Source organism: Rhinatrema bivittatum, chromosome 1, assembly GCF_901001135.1.
Source record: "Rhinatrema bivittatum chromosome 1, aRhiBiv1.1, whole genome shotgun sequence".
NCBI classification, from domain to species: domain Eukaryota; kingdom Metazoa; phylum Chordata; class Amphibia; order Gymnophiona; family Rhinatrematidae; genus Rhinatrema; species Rhinatrema bivittatum.
The window spans coordinates 149,377,613-149,397,242 of record NC_042615.1 but is presented as its reverse complement, the minus strand read 5'-3'; the positions used below and the strand labels follow the sequence as shown (position 1 = coordinate 149,397,242).

The window sequence follows — 19,630 nt, the reverse complement described above, 5'->3', positions numbered from 1 at the left end:
GTCTCTGAGATGCCAATGAAGTCTATGTCATCATTTACTGCTATACATTCTAATTCTCCCATCTTACTTCTTAGACTTCTGGCATTAGCATACAAACATTTCAAAGTTTGTTTTTTGTTTGTATTTTTATTCTGCTTTTTAATTGATAGGGATAAGTTAGAATTTTTTAGCTCAGGTGAGTTTTTAGTTACAGGCACTTGGACTACTTTTCTAATTATTGGAACCTCACTGTCGGGATGCCCTAATTCTAATGCATCATTAGTATCCTTTAAAGATACATCTCTCCGAACCATGCGCTGCTGAGCGACTGTCGGCTTTCCCCTTTGTTCTAGTTTAAAAGCTGCTCTATCTCCTTTTTAAAGGTTAGCGCCAGCAGTCTGGTTCCACCCTGGTTAAGGTGGAGCCCATCCCTTCGGAAGAGACTCCCCCTTCCCCAAAAGGTTCCCCAGTTCCTAACAAAACTGAATCCCTCTTCCTTGCACCATCGTCTCATCCACACATTGAGACTCCGGAGCTCTGCCTGCCTCTGGTGACCTGCGCGTGGAACAGGGAGCATTTCAGAGAATGCTACCCTGGAGGTTCTGGATTTAATCTTTCTACCTAAGAGCCTAAATTTGGCTTCCAGAACCTCCCTCCCACATTTTCCTATGTCGTTGGTGCCCACGTGTACCACGACAGCCGGCTCCTCCCCAGCACTGTCTAAAATCCTATCTAGGTGATGCGTGAGGTCCGCCACCTTTGCACCAGGTAGGCATGTTACCAGGCGATCCTCACGCCCACCCGCCACCCAGCTATCTACATTCCTAATAATCGAATCACCAACTATGACGGCCGACCTAACCCTTCCCTCCTGGGCAGTAGGCCTTGGGGAGATATCCTCAGTGCGAAAGGACAATGCATCACCTAGAGAGCAGGTCCTTGCTACAGGATCCTTTCCTGCTACACCTGGTTGGTGCTCTCCCATTATGAGACCTTCTTCCTCCAAGGCAGCACCAGGGCTGCCAGTCTGAAGTTGGGACTGGACTACTATGTCCCTGAAGGTCTCATCTATATACCTCTCTGTCTCCCTCAGCTCCTCCAGGTCTGCCACTCTAGCCTCCAGAGATCGGACTCGTTCTCTGAGAGCCAGGAGCTCTTTGCATCGCATGCACATGTACAACTTCTCACCGGTGGGTAAAAAATCATAATGATATATCAGCCGCCTTCGACACCATCAATCACAGAACACTCCTCACCAGACTTAAAGAAATTGGTCTCCAAGACACCACAATCAAGTGGTTCAAATCCTACCTCTCAAACAGATCTTACATCGTCAAGATGAACTCATCTGAATCCTCACAAGTGCCCCTCACTCATGGAGTCCCACAAGGTTCTTCCCTATCATCAACCCTCTTCAACATATATCTCATCCCACTATGCAAATACCTATCAGAGGCAAACCTCACCTACTTTGTCTATGCAGACGACATACAAATATTACTCCCCATAAACAACTCCATTCAACTCACTATGGAAAAATGGAACAAACTCAGCTCAAACTTATCCCATTTACTATCTCAATTATCACTATGTCTCAACCAAGCCAAAACAGAAATCATTCACATCCACGATGACCATCCCTCCTATCCACTCATGTGCACCCCCTCTGACCACCCAGGAAACTCAATCAACCCGGGAGTGCCACAAATCTCACAAACCTCACTCACGCCGTCCACAAGAAACCTAGGCGTAACAATTGACAGCCAACTCAACTTTAAACGACACATCTCCAATACAATCAAAGATGGATTCTTCAAACTGCAGACACTAAAAAAACTCAAACCCCTTCTCCAAGAGCACGATTTCAGAACAGTCCTCCAATCAATTATCTTGTCAAGACTCGACTACTGCAACTCCCTCCTCCTCGGACTACCAGAAATACACATCAAACCCCTCCAAGTTCTACAGAACGCTGCCGCCAGAATCATCTCTAACAACAAAAAATCCCCTCACATCACACCCACGCTCAAAGAACTCCACTGGCTACCCATTACACAAAGAATCCAGTATAAAACCCTCACCCTCATGCACAAAAAAATAAACAACAACAAAATGGACTGGCTAAACAACGGAATACAACCTTACCCCACTCAAAGAACTCTCAGATCCACCAACACTGGACTCCTAGCCGTCCCCAATCTCAAAGCTGCACACCTCAACGTCACCCGCAAACGAGCCATAACAATAGCGGGCCCCACCTTATGGAACACCCTCCCCACCTGTCTCAGAAACGAACCTTCACTGCAAGTCTTCAAAAAACACCTCAAAACATGGCTATTTTTAAAAGCTTTCCCACCCGACACATAACCCGCCCAATCGCACCATCCACTCCATGCCCCCTCCACAAGCATCTCGCCCCACACCTTTCCCTCCCTACACAAGCATCTCCCACCACCCTTTCCCTCCCTATCACTACCTTCCTCCCACACATCCCTTCCTCTCCCCTCCCCCCTCTACACTCCCTGCTCTCCTTACCATAATTTATCCTCATCAACAAGCCATTTATGTACATATGTTATATACTATAGTCTAATGTTCCATGTACTCCTGTTAGTTCTGTTACAACTTGTTATATTTATTACCATGTTATAATGTAAAATATTCTTATATCTATTTAATACCATGTTATAATGTAAAATAGGGCTGTTACCACCCTATTCCTTTAGTTATCTGGAAACCGATGTGATATCTCGATCGAATGTCGGTATACAAAAGAAATAAATAAATAAATAAATAAATGTGACACTCGATGCAAAAGACTGGGAAGCCCCCCTCTTGCTGCTGGACTGCTGCCTTCATCTCAATTTTGATCAGTTCCTAGTTAAGTTTTAGGTTGCTATGTATATGGTGATGTATATGGTGATGGTGCCATCCTCAAAATTTTCACACAGGCCCGATTGCCTAAGTATAAAGGAATTGTGCGTGGCTCCTGGGTACCTGGCCACCACATCGAGGATGCATATTCAAGCATCATAGACTACTTGCATGTTGCAGAGCTTTCTGTTGAGGTACATCTCCTCCCTGTAATGAGGTGGAATGATGGCAAATTTAGTGCAGTCAATAGCTCCCAGAACATTGGGAAAGTTTGCAAAGCATAATAGCCTCTCTTCAAATCCATCAAGTCCTGCCTGTTCTGAGGAAATACTATGTAGTGGTTAATGCGGGCAGAGACAGCTGTTATGACCTGGTCCAGACTGTTGTTTGGAAGGAGCAGGTTGCCATGAAATGCAGGGTGGCCAACAGTTTGGTGAGGCCAGGCACAGTGTAGGACCTTTTGGTGACTGGATCCAGATCTCCTCAGATTTCTTCTAATCATTCCAGGATAGCCCAAGAGCAGAGGCAATATCTGCAAACCACATAGTCATCTGGCATGCCCAGCAAGGATGTTCATGGAGGAAAGTGCTTCTTTATCTCCTCCATAATCACCTGCATGCCAGGCACGTTCCTGAGTTCCCGAAGTTACGGGGCCAATGGCTCTACCTCTGGTGCAGGGACTTCCATAGGAGGGCTTGGAACAGCCCTTGTCTGTTCTTGAGGATGTTGTTCTTGTTGTTGTCTGCGGTGAGCTTCCGAAAGCATCCAGTAACCCCCAACAATTAAACTTGCCACAAACATTATGGCTTTAAGAAACTAGATGTTGTGGAGCGCTAGGAGAGCGATCCCACTCCTGGGAGATGTGTGTGCCCTTGGGCCGCGGCTCGACGCCAGAGGGGTCTGGAGAGGTGCCGCGGGAGGCGTGGCATGCCCGAGCATGGGCTGGATGGAGGCAAGCTGGAGTGAAGACTGGAAGACAGGCCCTCCTCCGGATCTGCACGCTTCGGAAGACCCAACAATGCAATGTTGGTCTTGTGAACAGTCCTCCGACCGTTCCCAGCCCTTTCGGACCTGCCGCAGGGTACGGCACGAAGCGGCAGGCCAGATGGAGGCCAGGGCAGCGAAGACTGGAACATGGATTCAGACGAGACTCAGGAACGACATGGACTCAGGCATAGACGTGGACTCAGGCATAGACGTGCAGGATCCTTAGACGTGGACTCAGGCAAAGACGTGGACTCAGGAACGAGGTGCAGGATGCATAGACGTGAACAGGCACAGGCGTGGACTCAGGACTGGATGCACAGAGGTGGAATCAGGAACGAGGGCTGAAGGAAGACATGGGCACCGTCCCTCAGGGCGCCCTACTCAGACCACCCGCGGGACTGAGTCGCGGACCACCCTGCCTCATGCGCGCTCTACTCAGCCCTGGAAGGCTGGTCGCGGACCACGCTGAGAGCGGGAGAGCACAGGAAAGAGGAAGAAGGTTTGCTGCACTCCTGGCAGCTCAAGGCAAGGATACGCTGCACTCCTGGCAGCTCAAGGCAGGTTAAAGCATCAGGATCAGGAACAAGGATTAAGACAGACCTCAGGGCTGGAACAAGGACATCTGGAACAGCAGGTAACATCAGGACTGGAACACAGATACTGGAATAGGAGTCACACCTCAGGGCTGCAACATGGAACTGGAACAGCAGGTAACATCAGGACTGGAACACAGGTACTGGATCAAGAGACAGACCTTGAGACTGGAACGGCAGGCAGACATCAGGACTGGACAAGGAGCTCCGACAGGTAACAAGAAACACAGGACCTTGCAGAAGTGCTGGAACACGGATGACTTCCTGGAGCGAAGGATCTCAGGAGTGACCAACTCCTTGCGAAGGCAAAGACAGACTGAACACTGAGCCCTTTAGTAGAGCTGAGGTGGACAACGCCCAGGGAGGGGTCAGCAGGGGGCCACACCTGGCTGGCCCTTGAAGAGGAGCAGAGAGGCGCGCGCTCGCGCCCTAGGAGGCTGGAGAGAAGAGCTGGAAGCTGGTGGCGTCCTCAGCCACGTGGAGGGCCCAAGGAAGCCGCGGAGCAGCCCTGGACTGGAGCAGCTCCCAGCCGCAAGGACTGAAGCAGGAAGAAGCAGAGAGAGGTAAGGCTGGCTGCAGGCACCGGCAGGGAGAACAGAGAGCTGCAAAGACTGAAGCAGGAAGCAGGAGAAGGGCTGACTGCAGGAACGGCTCCATGCCGTGAAGACAGCCCAAGGAGGAGAGGTAAGACTGCAGGCAGAGTAGAGAGCTGTAGCAGGCTGCAGGCACCGGCAGGGACGGCTTCCCTGCCAGGCAAGGATCCGGGCTGAAGCAGGCACCGGCAAGGACGGCCTCCCTGCTGGCTGAAAGGTCCCGGGATCGCAGCAGTACGTCGGGGGAAGGCAGAAACAGGAGCAGAGGAGCCGGCCGCATGGCAACAGCTGCGGGGACAGCCCCAGCTGATTCAGGGAGAAAGAGAAGCAGCAGCGTCAGCAGCCCGACTGGCTGTGAGAAGGTAAGAGCCTGCCCACGCTCCTCGCGGGCAGGATCGCAACACTAGATGAGGTAAGAACAGGTGTTTTTATTGGGGCACTCCCCATAAATGTGTGATAATCACTGCAATAGTACCTGTGATCCGTGACATCGGCCTCGGAAGCATAATAAATAGTTTTTTCACTGTACCGCCAAAGAAATGGTATAGTTATTTCCGGCGTTAAATCCCTCAATAGTGTGTGTTACTCTATCGCACACTGCGCTAGCAGACCCTCAGTTCCATTTACTCTGCCAAAACTCCTCCCACTCAAATACTCAATGTTTAATTTGCATACACATTTTGTGATGCATTATTTATCGCACGATTTATGGCGTTATCGTGTGTGTTATTGCTTTATCGCATGTGGTAAGGACCTAACAAGAAATGATAAATGACCCAGTTTGTTTGTGGCATCAGCTGAAACCATTTTTAGAGATGAACGATCTTAACCTTCTAGTATATGCTTTCTGCTCAGTCATCTGGATTACTGTAATGCCCTCTATCAAGATTTTATTCCTATTGCTTGGAAATATATTTAATTATTGTGAAATACAGCAGCTTAACTTTTTTGAAGCTAGAAAATATGAATATGATACTCCACTTGTAGAAGAACTATATTGCTTACTGGGTTATTTATAGAGCTGCATTTAAGATGTTGGTTTTTCATTGTTCGCATAATGAATACTCAATTTAGCAGATCTCTTACTTCCCTATCAACCTATCTAGTCACTATGCTCCTTGAAGCTTGATTTGCTTCTGATTCCTTCTCCTATAATGTTTAGACTAGAAGTCACACAGCATTTTACTTTCAGTTGTTTGTCTCCATTCCTATGGAACACCCTTCCCTTGGATCTAAGGCAAGAGAAAAACTATGTTACTATGTACTTAGATGATTGAGATATACTTGAATTAATGTTTGATAAGGTTTTTTTTCTGCTTCACTAGAACTGATGTGTTATTTAAATGTGTATGATATTTAACATTACTAGTTTTATTTGATACATGTTTTATTTATATGTTAAGTATTTTACATATATATATCATATTTGTACTTGAATTATTTTGTAAACTATTTTGGTACATTGCGGGAAGAGCAGTCTATCAAATTATTAAACCAATTTAAAGGCAATAAAGTCATTGTTACTAAGAAAACCATAAATATGCTCTTTCAAACTCTCATAATCAGAATAAAAACATTTGAGACAGCTTATTGCATCTAGGAAATTTCATTATATCATTAATTCAGTGTATATAAGCAAAATCAATCTAAATCTTTTTGGATGTGCAACAAAGAGAACATAGTTTGCTAGATAATACCAGATTTTTTTCAAAATAAAAAAAACCCTATCAAATAATTATTTGTTTACTGAACTGTGAAATGTATGAGACAAATTATAAAAGGAGGTCAATTGGAAACAGAAATCCATTCATAACAATAATGTTGCATCAACAGAGAGACAAGATTTCAGTAGAATAAAAATGTACTGACAACGAACAATATTAGCATGAAACATATTGAGTGCTTTTGTAAGTGTAGGTGGAATTAGGATAAGCAAGGTCCCCAGTTACCCTCAGCAGCTCCAGAGTTAGATCCAAGTGATCTTCCCTTCAGGGAGTGTGGATACAACATGGGTGGGAGGAGAGCCCATGAGCAAGCAGGGGGTGGGGAGGGTCAAGCAGGGGTGGATGTGGGAAGGGGTTAGAATAATGAGGTTAGGGTTAGGGTAGTGTAGGAGAGAGATAGGTGCTCGGGTGTTACCTGCTCACTGCCAATTTAAAGCTGGGGCCCCTTTTCCACTCGTCAGATCAGCAGCCTTGCCCACCCATCCTCCCGAACTTGGTTGGGCGTTAGACAGCCTGTCGGTCTCTCACAGCATAGCAGGAGGTGACCAGCCATGGCCGAATTTGTGCTGCAAAGTTCAGTGCAAGTGAGGCAGTGAGAGTAATCTGAGCAGTCTATCACATGTGCAGCCCCAATTAGCCATGATGCTAGTGACACTCTGAGCATCACTCTCTGCTTTGACAGCAGAGGTCTGGGACTTCAGCAAAGCAACTCTAGACCCTTACTTTGACAGATCAGGGTGTGGTCTAATTTTATTGGGGAAAGTAAGGCTTTATGTAGCGCAGAACTGCTTCCACAGCTCATCCAACTAAGTTAATTGATGCCACTGGCTGGGACTAAGAAGAAAGGCTGGTCACCCAATTAGTTTGCTGTATTACAATTTTGTTGCATGGCTTTCAGTTATTGGTTCATACTATTGTATGTTAAATATGTACTAATGAAGATGTTAAATGTTATGCTGTGTCCATGTGTTTCCATAAAATTCAATTTTCTACAGAGTGATATGGTCTATGTGGTTTTTGGAATGCGTGGGATTGGGTAATTGAAGAGTGGGCAATTGTCCCCTTGCACATGTTGAGTTCCTTTACCACACACTTCACAGTAATTAATCATCATTGTGGGTAGCCTGAATCTTCAGAGTAGCAGTGGAGATTGCCACCACTAATAGAGCGGGAGTGAGCAGCTGAGGGAGGGATATTGGTGAGGAGGAGGCCAGTAGCTTGGGAACTGGGAGGGAAGATAAAGGCTAACAACTCATTTTCAAGAACTTCGCAGAAGAATAGAAAATGTATGGCAATTGTCAGAATCACAAAATTACAGGAAACTGGAGACTTTTAGAATAAGAAGCTGGTACTACAAATGTATTTATGTTTTTATTTTTAGCAAAAATTATATTGTTTAGCTGAATTTCCTTTGGAATTAGTCTGCAATTTCTATGGTATGATGAAGCATAAAGGGGTAATTTTCAAAGAGATTTCTTTGAGTGAACAAGTGTTTACCTATGAAAAAAGCCCCTTTGAAAATTTATCCTTCTCCCCATATTTGGATTAAAAGAATGTATGCTATCCACAACATGAGCACTTTTATCTATGGCAAAAAAAGGGTGGACCAGCACAGAGATTCTAAAATGTGCATGGGGAAATAATTCTGAAATCCCTGCCAGTACCTTACCCATATATTTTACAACTGCAAAGTACACAGGGTAAAGAATCCCTGAGGCGATAGCTGGCTGCTGGATTATTAAACAGATTATTAAATTCCCTTTGAAAAATGAGTTGCAGACCTTCAGGCACTTGGCCTGAAGGTCTGCAACTTATGGAATTTCTTTATTACTCTTCCCAAGACAATATATATCAAGCAACTCTAATCTTGGAGTGCCACAAACAGGTCTGGATTTCAGGATATCCAGAAAGAATACATATGAGGAATATTTGCATGCACTGCCTCCATCATGTGCAAATATATCTCATGCTTATTCATTAGAGCTGTGAATCAGAACCGGAATCGGTTTCGGTTTCAGGGACTATCGGGACATTTTTTTTCCCCGTGGTCCGATTGTTTTTTTTTTTATCGGCCGCGCCTGAGCCAATAAACAAAAAACCCACCCTGACTCTTTAATTCTGATTCTTTAGCATCCCCCACCCTCTTGGGTGGAGGGGGGGGGGTCAGGAGGATCGGGGATTCGAACTAATTAAATTTAAAGGGTCAGGGTGGGTTTGGGAGTTGTTTTTGTGTGCCCTTTCTTCCTGCCCCCCCCCCCCCCTAAAATGATAAGAGAACCCCATGAAAAATTTTGTGGGGTTTTCCTATCGGGTTTGGGCCCACCCCCCCCGAATTCTTTTTTTTTTTTTTTTTATAATTCTTTATTTATCATCATTTTCATTTTTAACAAACAATCGGTTTACCTACATATATAACCCACAATTCACATAACAATGAAGAATATTAATAGCAAACCATATAATCTGTTTACAGTGTATAAAGAAAGAAATGAAGGGCCCATTACAGTAATTAAAATGGGAACAATACTTTCAATAGTATATAATTTTAAACAAAAAATATAACAGCTTATTCCTTTATCACCTGTTGGTTTGGTTATCTAGTTCCCTCTTTGTTGTTATCCAAATATTTTTCCATGTCTCGAGGGTCATAGAAAATATATCTGACGAGTTTGAAAATATCTTCTGTATTTTCAATTGTCAGAAAAATGATTCACATCCCTATTATTCATTGTGGATATCCCAATAAGCAGATATATAGGTGGCACTCCAGGTTCAGAGTTATCTAACCCTGATATATACTATGAGGTTGATTATAAAAGTGCTGCTTGTGCAAAAATGACTACATTTGCATGTATGTGGGCCATGCTAAAGCAACATGGATTTTAAAAAGTTGCAACGTACACACATACAGTATCTAGCCACATGTGCATCAAAAATAAAAGGGTAAAAAAGTGCAGGGCATGGGTGGAGCATGGGCATTCCAGGGCAGGGCCAACAGTTATGCATGCATCTCCATATTTAAAAAATGGAAAATGCGGTACACATTGGCTTGTTATCTGTATAACTTTACTGCTGCTCCAGGTGAGAAGCAAGTCTGAAGATCTCGAGTTTTAGGGCTTACAGGACAGGGTGTGGGGTCAGGGTCAACTGGGGGGGGGGGGTGCAGGATGAAGAACCAGAGGGTCTTGAAGACCTTGATATTAACTGGGCAAACTGGTGGACTAATTGGAAAAAATGGGTTGCCCCTCATGCGAGCATATTTTAAAATCTGCCTACATATGCACATAAAAGCCAGCAAAGTCCTAGGAAAGATATGTGAAGTACGTTTGCTTGGACAATCTCTTACGATTAGGTGCATACTTAACTGCAGGAGGTGAGTTTTAAAACACGTGGGCCAGATTTTAGTAGCTACGCGTGGGCGTAGATTTGTGGGCGCAACCCGGTGCGCACAAATCTACGCCCGATTTTATAACATGCGCACGCAGCCACGTCCATGTTATAAAATCCGAGGTCGGTGCGCGCAAGAGGGTGCACACTTGTGCACCTTGCGCGCGCCAAGCCCTAGGGGAGCCCCGATGGCTTTCCCTGTTCCCTCCGAGGCCACTCAGAAATCAGAGGGAATTTTCCTTCTGCCCCCCCCCCCCACCTTCCCCTCCCTTCCCCTACCTAACTTGCCCCCCCAGCCCTACCTAACCCCCCCCCCCCCTAACCTTTATTGCAGAAGTTGCGTGATCCCCGGGCCCAGCAGCAGTGGAGAGACCTCTGGTCATGCCCACGTCCCGCCCCTGGACCGCCCCGCCCCACCCATTCCCCGCCCATTTTTTCAAGCCCCGGGACTTACATGCATTCCGGGGCTTGTGCGTGTCACCGGGCCTATGCAAAATAGGCTCAGCGCGCACAACCCCCCCCCCCCCCCCCATGCATAAATCCACCTGGATTTTCACACGTAGGCTTTGAAAATCTGTCCCTATATGCACAAGTGGGAAAACAATTTAAAATTGCAGCGTATAACTGCTCACATGCCGATACGAGCTCAATTAATATTAGCCTGTATATTATTAGCAAATCAGAAAGCAATAAGAAGTCAACTTAAAGTACAGTTCATTCAGAACTGAGCAGATTTCACTAAAAGTAATTGTGGTTAACATCAAAGTCTTATCTTGTACTAGTTTACAAACTGAAACTTGAAGCTCCCTTGGGGACCACTAGGCTGAACATTTACAGAATACAGATGATCAATCTGTGCAAGATTTTATAAAGCTCCTAAATAAATTGCAATCAGAATGCATGCTTCTACAAAAAGAATTGTGCAAATTATACATGCTATTACAAATGCCCATTGATTGTCTTAGCTGCTAATTAATGAGCATACATCACAGTGGGTATAGCACATTACTTACCAAATACTGTCCTTGCAGGCACAGATTCTCTGTTTAGCCAGAATGACACTTGAGAGAGAATGACTGTCATGATACAAGGGAGGTATGTCTGGATTACAAAGTAACCAATTTTTCTCTTCAAATTGAAATGTGCTGTCATAACTGTGTATTCACCTGGCATGTGAAATAAATTGAAAAGTCAGTTTTCTTAGTGCATTAAAGATGGGGGAGGGGGGGGGTTGTCTACTATATCAAAAGTATATTCAATTTGGAAAATACACTAAAGTAAATTGTCAAAAGATTCAGAAACCAATTTTTTAAGTGACACTCTGCCTCAGGAATGTCCCACATGCTACCTCTTTGTAGTTGGGTAAATTTATTCTGGGAAGAAGTTACCTAGAGAAAATGTAATTAGGAACTAGGGGGAGGAGAAGGGTGGGATAGTCACATCTTGGCTTTTTTCCAGGTATTTTCAGAAGTTACCTGAACAATGTCTCTGAATATGAACCTCTAAAATTTCAGCTGAAATTTCATCTAAATTTAAGGACTTAAAAGTTAGGGACCTAAATTTAGAATTGTTATTCATTGCCTAGATTTAGGCCCCTAATACTGAAAATCAGTGCTAAGCACATAGCTTGTCATCCCCACCTTAACTCCTTGTCTGTAGACACCCACTTTTTAGGGACCTAATTTTAGTAGCCTAGTGAAAGTAGGTTGCTAAATTTAGGGACTCAGCCCTTGAACATTTTCAAAAGGGCCAAGTTAAGCATATAAATCTTTTGTAAATTAGCCTCTTATGCTCAGAAGCTTGATTATACTTCTCCAGATAAATCTTAAAAGCACTACATATCAGCTAAGTAACAGGATAATTCATCAAAATGCATTATGGCATTAATGCCTGCAATAGTTATCACAGCATGAATGCAAATTTATTCAAAGGGGTGGGATTAAAGAAAATGAGGGGTATTATTGCACTGTATGATAGCATAACACACACTAGAAATAGCTACGCCATTTTTCCTGCCATTAAGCTAGGTGAGAGAAAGAGAAAGAGAAAGAAAGAGACTCTTTACAAGGGCTGCATAGTAGTCGACTATTTATATCATTATAGGAAAGCCAGCTAGTAACTCAAGGTGAGGTTTTGGTGGTGGTGTAGAGTTTTGGGGCCAGTTTTACATGCAGAGTGAGACGTACGAACAGCACAGTAGACCTCAGGGAAGATATGACGTCATTTGGAGTGAGGAAAGTCAGACTAAGAAGAGATTACGTCAATGTTATCTCACCCTAGCTTGTTAGTACCCAGGTACTCAAATGTATTTTACCTACCTGTGCTTGATTTAATTGTCTCATTTCCAACTAGTTGACCTAAAAGGTCATACTGATTTAGTCTAGAGCTATCTGATGCAACCTCTACTGAATCAGTAGCATTGTAGGTCCATATGTATGTCACTTCTGATGTTGTATATGCATCTAGAATATAAAGAAAATTATTTGAATAACTCTTTTCATTTGCATTGATTTTAAATGTCTTAGCATTCTTGCATTTTGAAATTGTTCACTAATGAGCAATATGGCATATAGTGATTTTTTACCCTGAGACACATCGGAGAAAATAATATTTGAGAGTGATTGCTGAACTGGCTGGCATATATAAAGGTGTTAGTGGTTCCCAGATTGCTGGTGAAACATGAACATTTATCAACCTTTTTTCTCTGGCTTTAGCCTGGAATTTTTCCCAATGAATATAATGGGATATTCTCAGTCATAAATGTGGAGCAAATTTTGCATTAGAGCATTACAGCAAAACTCTAAAAGGAGAAATATTTAAAATTAAGATTATATATTTGGTATGCATATTAAATGTATGCTAGATAATAATTATGAAAGAATAAAAATGCCTAGATTATTATGAATGGAGGAATGGCATTGCTTGGAGATTAGAAGCAATTTGTACACCATCAAATGAACTGTTAGCAAATTCTGATCATGCATCATATAAAACAGCTAACGGGGGAACAGCAAAACCAGAAAGGCTTATTTTACTGTCTTACAGCATCAAGAGGCCTATAGACTAAAACTCATGTTACACTGCTTTAGCATGCCCTGATATAACGCCTCTTTTGCCCTTCTCCAAACCCCCAGACACAATATCATGAGCCCCCATTAGCTAGACAACCCCCCCCCCCCCCCACCTCTGGCACAAAAGAAAGATGGAGCTCAGCAGCGCTTATCACCACACCCACCGACTCCCCCACTACAAAAGAAACAAGGGGCTCAGTTGCTTCAATTACATTTCCTTAATCCCTCCTTGCATAGAACTGCGAGGAGTTTGGCCACCATCTCCCATCCCTTCCGACCCAAAGATGAAGGGGCCTGGGTACCACATGCACCACAACTGAACAACCTGCAACCCCCCCCCCCCCCCTCACAGGTGCCCTCCTGCTGACCCTTTCTGAAGATATCAGATCAAACATAAGAGCAGGAGAAAGTACATTTTCTCTTGCTCCACTGCCAATTATTTTAAAAATGACATGAGCGAACCCATCTTGCTACTTTGCCTTGTTCAGGTGGGCGTTAAATATGCTTTCAAGGTGGGACTTAAATTTAAGTCTTTAGTGGGTACATGGAATACAGAATGTGGAGGACAGCATGCTATGCTATTTACCGTGTGCCTACGAAAACCTAATTTGAATATGACTTTTCCTCATTTACATGCAAGTATATACTAATTTCTTGCACATACTCACTAATGTCCCTTGTTCTTGGGTTAGTATTCATTCCAGGGCCTTAAAGCCGAATTAAAAAAAACCAGCATGTGCGGAAATGGACAGATACACGTGTAGATGGGACGCCTGTGCCACGGAGAATTTAAAACTCCCGCAGGCATGCGCGTATCTGCCCCTACGAGTAGAAGAAAGGGTTTGTTAAAAAGGGGTGGGCCGGCGGTGGGGTCTTGGTAGGTCATGGGCAGGTCATGGGTGGACCATGGGTGGGGAATGGGTGGGCCAGGACAGCACCATTAGGCACTGTCCCACTGAAGCGCACGCTGGCAGCCCACCGGCCCGTGCAAGTTGCTGCTGCTCCGGAGAGCAGGTAAGTAGAAAAACAAAAAAAAGGAGGGTATTTAGCAGGGTTTTAGGGGTCAGAATGGATAGGGGAAAAGGGAGACAGGTTAGGAAGGGTGTTTAGGATGTTCCCTCCCAGTCTGCTCCAATAAAGGCTGGGAGGGAATTGATGAAAAGGCCTAGTCCGTCACCGCGCACATCTAGTAAATTCCCCTCACACGCACGAAAGGGCATCTGTGCGCACATGCGTGCTCCGATATAAAATTGTGCATGAATGTGCACACAGGTAGAGGATTTTGTAACATGCGCATGTTGACGTGCGCATGTTATAAAATTAGCATGTCCATGTGTGCACGCTGGGAACCACACTCACATATGAACACCCGCGTGTGGGTTTAAAAGTCACCATCCTTATGCAGAGTCCACTATTTCAGGTACATGCTAAATGGCTTTAGCATGCTGGTTAACCTTTACTTCAGAGGCCCCTAAATATTAGTGTTTGGAAAGTAAAGTAATACGGACAGCAGTTAAAAAAAAACATTTGAATTTAATAGGGCAGATTTATCAAAATACTATTTCAGTTTCTATCCAGGATACAAGCTGTTTAGTTTTGGCCCAATATTTTTTACTCATTCAAAATACTGGGATATTTTCATTTAGAAATCTGAAAGTAATTTTACATTGGAGCAAAAAGTAGAATAAATGTTTAGTAAATCTTCCTATTGTAATATAAAAAATGAATCAGTTAAGGCCGACCCCAAAGCTACAGTGCAAGAGATTTAGATTAGTAACACTGGCAGTGAATGGTGTTTGAGCAGCACAGAGGTTGTGTATCCAATGTGGTGGCCTGAAAAGGGTTCAAAGAGCTGATGGGTATGCCATTTGGGGTTGGAAGAGATTAAAGAAGAAGGAATAAAAGGTAAAAGATAAAACATAAAGTGGCATGTGAAGAATTCAATAAAGGCAGTATAAGTTCAATGAGTACATCGTTGCACTCTCTTCTTTTGATTATTTTGCCTGTTACCAATGCTAAACACTAAACTGTAATGGGAGATATCAAATATAGGGCCTTATTTTCTAAGGCTGTCGCACATGTCTAACATGGATAAAGTAGTTTGGCTATCATGTTAATCCACCTGAATTCTTTTTTGATTGGGTGACTAGAAATTTTTTTTTGATTGGATGACTAGAGAATTGGATCAGGGAAGAGTGCTTGATGTGATAGTAAAGCTTTTGATACAATCCCAAAAAGAAGACTCATGAAGAAAATGAGAAGCTTGGGAGTGAGCGCCAAGATTATAAACTGGTTGATGGATAGAAGACAGCCCGTAATGGTAAATTGAATCTAATCTGAGGAGAGAATAGTGTTAAGTGGGATGTCACAGGGATCGGCGTTGGGACTGGTTCTTTTCAATATCATTGTGAGTGACATTGCAGATAGGCTAGAAGGAAACATTTGTCTATTTGCGGATGATACTAAGATCTGCAACAATGAGGACATACCAGAAAGTGTAGAAAGAATGAGATGTGATTTAAGGAAGCTTGAATGGTGGTCGAAGATATGGCAGCTAGGATTCAATGCCAAGAAGTGCAGTCATGCATCTGGGGTGTGGTAATCCAAAAACCTGTATATGATGGGTGAAGGGAGGTGAAGGGCTGGTGTGCACGGAGCAAGAGAGAGTCATTGGAGTGATAGTGTCTAGCAATTAGAGATGTGCATTCGTTTTTGCTGAACTGGACAATTTCAACGAAATTGTCTAATTTAACATGTTTTGGAGGACCCAAAAAAGATCAGGTTTTTCCCGAAATTTCAGGAAAAATTGTTTTTCGGGTTAGCACGCACTAACGGGAGTTAGTGTGCTCTAACGGGAGTTAGCGCGCACTAACTCCCATTAGTGTGCATTAACCCAAAAAAGAGTTTTCCCGAACAAAAGGTCCAAACACGGGAAAAAAACATTTCCTGTGGTGGGCCGAAAATGAAGGATGATATAAAAATGAAAAATGAAAAATTATTCACATCTCTACTAGCAATCTGAACATGGTGAAGAAATATGACAAGGCGATTGCTAAAGCCAGAAGACTGCTGGGCTACATAGAGAGAGGAATAACCAGAAAGAAAAAGGAGGTGATAATTCCCTTGAACTGATCCTTGGTGAGGCCTCACTTGGAGTACCGTGTTCAGTTCTGGAGACCGTATCTCAAAAGGGACAGTGACAGAATGGAAGTGGACAAAGAAAGACAAAATGGTGGGTGATCTCCATCAAAAGACTTATGAGGAGAGGTTGAAGGACCTAAATATGTATACCCTGGAGGAGAGGAAGTGCAGGGGAGATATGATACAGACCTTCAGATGTCTGAAAGGTTTTAATGATACATAATCAACAACAAACTTTTTTCAGTTGGAAAGAAATCAGTAGAATTAGGGGTCACAAAATGAAATTCCAGGGAGGATAATTCAGAATCAATGTCTGGAAATATTTCATCATGGAGAGGGTGGTGGATGCCTGGAAGGCCCTTCCAGAGGAAGTGGTGAATACAAAATCAGTAAATGATTTCAAAGGGGCATGGAAAAACACTGTGGATCCCTAAAGGCTAGAGAATGAGAATGAAGAAAAGAGTGAATGGTGGTAACTTGCTGTTGCGGTGGTTACAACCCGTAACCAATAAGTCTTCCAACCGTTGATGTAGCTTCATCATTGCTCCCTGCTTGATTGGCAGAGGGAAAAGAGGAAAAGGGAAATTAGATTCAGACAGTAACCAACAAGGACACTGAATTGTACAGTCTGGGAAAACAAGAATGGGGCTAACTTGCTGATGCAGCTATTAATATCATTAACCAATAAGCTTGATACTTTTTATGCAACTCCAACATTGCTCTCTACTTCAATGGCAAGAGGTAACAGGGAATTGGACCCAAACAGCAACCAACAAGAGACCTGACTTTGCTGCTCTGGGAAACTGATAAATATAGGGGTGACTTTTATGGCACAATAGATACTTGTATGGTGCAGCAAATACTACCATAAGCTTTCTGGGCAAACTGGATGGACCATTTGGTCCTTTTCTGCTATCATTTCTATGTTTCTATATGTTTCTATGAAAGCAGGAAGGTCAATATTCAAAGCATGTTTGGCGATATTTAGTCTGATAATTGTAACTTATGCGATGATTGTAACTTATGATCTTATAACTTATGATTATAACCTTTTGATCCTACTCGACCTTTCATCTGCATTTGATACGGTCAATCACTCCCTTCTCATCAACCAACTAACAGCCATAGGTATTTCAGGAACTGCCCTATCATGGTTCAGAACCTTCCTCAGCAACAGAGGATATAAGGTTAAGATTCATAATAAAGAATCCTCACTTCACCCCGCATCAGTAGGAGTCCCTCAGGGCTCATCCTTGTCTCCTACCTTGTTTAACATTTATCTGTTACCCTTATGTAAACTTCTCACGGACCTCAATCTCAAACACTTCCTCTACGCTGACGATATCCAGGTCCTGATCCCCATCAAGGAGTCGCTCGTGAAAACATTGTCTCACTGGGAAACCTGCCTCCAAAATATCAAACAGCTTCTCACAAGCCTCAACCTGATACTAAATTCATCAAAAACAGAACTTCTACTCATCACGCCAGAAAACAGCTCCCTCACACCCACTCATCCAGCCTCACCAAATACTACACAAGTGAGAGACCTAGGAGTCCTAATTGACAATCACCTAAACCTGAAAGCTAACATCAACAAAACCACCAGAGACTGCTTTTATAAGCTCCAAGTGCTGAAAAGAATAAGACCTCTCTTCCACACACATGACTTTAGAACAATTCTACAATCAATCATTTTCGCAAAGCTGGACTATTGTAACACCATCTTGCTTGGTCTCCCTTCATCACACACCAAACCACTGCAAATGGTCCAAAATGCCTCCGCCCGTATACTCACTAACACCAGGAGAAGAGAACACATAACCCCTATCCTGATGGGCCTCCACTGGCTGCCCATCCACTTCAGAATAATCTACAAGGCCATTCTCACCATTTTCAAAAACATCCATCAATTAGCCCCAATTGATCTCCATATCCCACTACGATTACACAACTCAACAAGACCGACAAGAGAAGCTTACAAAGGAACTCTTCAAGTACCTCCAGCTAAAACTACCAGACACATCACGCTTAGAGATCGGGCCTTCTCCACAGCCGGTCCAACTATATGGAACTCCATTCCCCCAGATCTTAGAATGGAACCCAGCATCTCAATCTTCAAGAAAAGACTCAAGACGTGGCTGTTCACACAGGCCTTTCCTAACTCCAACATTTTTTAACTTCCATCAATCAACACACTTCGCTAGTATTAGCATTAATAGCCTCCTCTTACAATGTTGTTATATTTATATAATTATCTGATCTACATTTCCCTTCTTACTCCAAGTTATTGATTTCCTTGTTACATGTAACTGCTTTTCTGCACTATTGTTCAAATTGTAAAGTTTATTATAATCGCACCCCTGTTTCTTGTGAACCAGCATGATGGGACTATCGTCTTGAATGTTGGTATATAATAAAACTTAAATAAATAAATAAAAAAAATGTGCCTGCATTCAGCAGCCACTGCTTAGCCATATAAGTCACTTACGGGTGTAACCCCTGAAAAGCTGCCCCTGCGCGCGCCAAGCCTATATTGCATAGGCTCAGTGGCGCAGGCAAGCCCCGGGACGCGCGTATGTCCTGGGGCTTCGAAAAAGGGTTGGGAAAGGGCGGGTCTGGAGGTGTGGCGGTGTCCGGGGGCGTGTCCGAGGCCTCCTTCATTGCGGCCGTTCCAGGGAATGGCGCACCGGCAGCTGGCTGGCACGCACAAGTTATGCCTCTGGGCATGCGTAACTTGCGTGTTACCCCCTTGTGCGCGCTGACCCAGGATTTTATAACATGTGTGCGGCAAAAATCGAGCGTAGATTGGATATTACAATCTACATACCAGAAAGCTCCATGAATCAAATGAAAGTACTTTTTTACAAGGATTATTACAATAAATGGGAAAAGTTGTGTTCTTAGAATCAGGAGATGTATTGTTTATAGAATCCAATGAATAAACAAATTGTAGAATACACTAAGCTGGTCAGTCAATATTCATAACATGGATAACCTAAAACACAGTCTATTTCCCAGCTCAATGTTATAGAGGGGAGCAGTAATTTATAAATATAAAAAAAAAACCCAACATTTGTTGTTCCATCTTGTATCATTTCTAATCCAAACAAAAAACACACAAAATAAATGTTGTTTCATTTTTCATTTTAGCATGCACTAAATGGATCTGTGTATGCTAAAATGAAATCAAGCCTGATACTTCACTTTGAATACATATACAGCGCAGCTCACTGCTTCAACGGCAGGAGGGGATGAAGAAAAGAGGATTTATATTCAGACAA

General features: G+C 43.4%; 1 protein-coding gene across 1 annotated transcript in view; it reads right to left on the bottom strand.

Moving 5' to 3' along the window:
* Positions 1–19,630, bottom strand: part of GABRA2 (gamma-aminobutyric acid type A receptor alpha2 subunit) — a 211,221-nt gene that overhangs the window by 72,562 nt on the left and 119,029 nt on the right. The window contains exons 7-8 of the mRNA XM_029588398.1: positions 12,456–12,599; positions 11,151–11,303 (exon numbers count right to left, since the gene is read on the bottom strand). Coding sequence (XP_029444258.1) covers positions 11,151–11,303; positions 12,456–12,599 — 297 coding nt within the window. The remainder of the gene's footprint in view (positions 1–11,150; positions 11,304–12,455; positions 12,600–19,630) is intronic.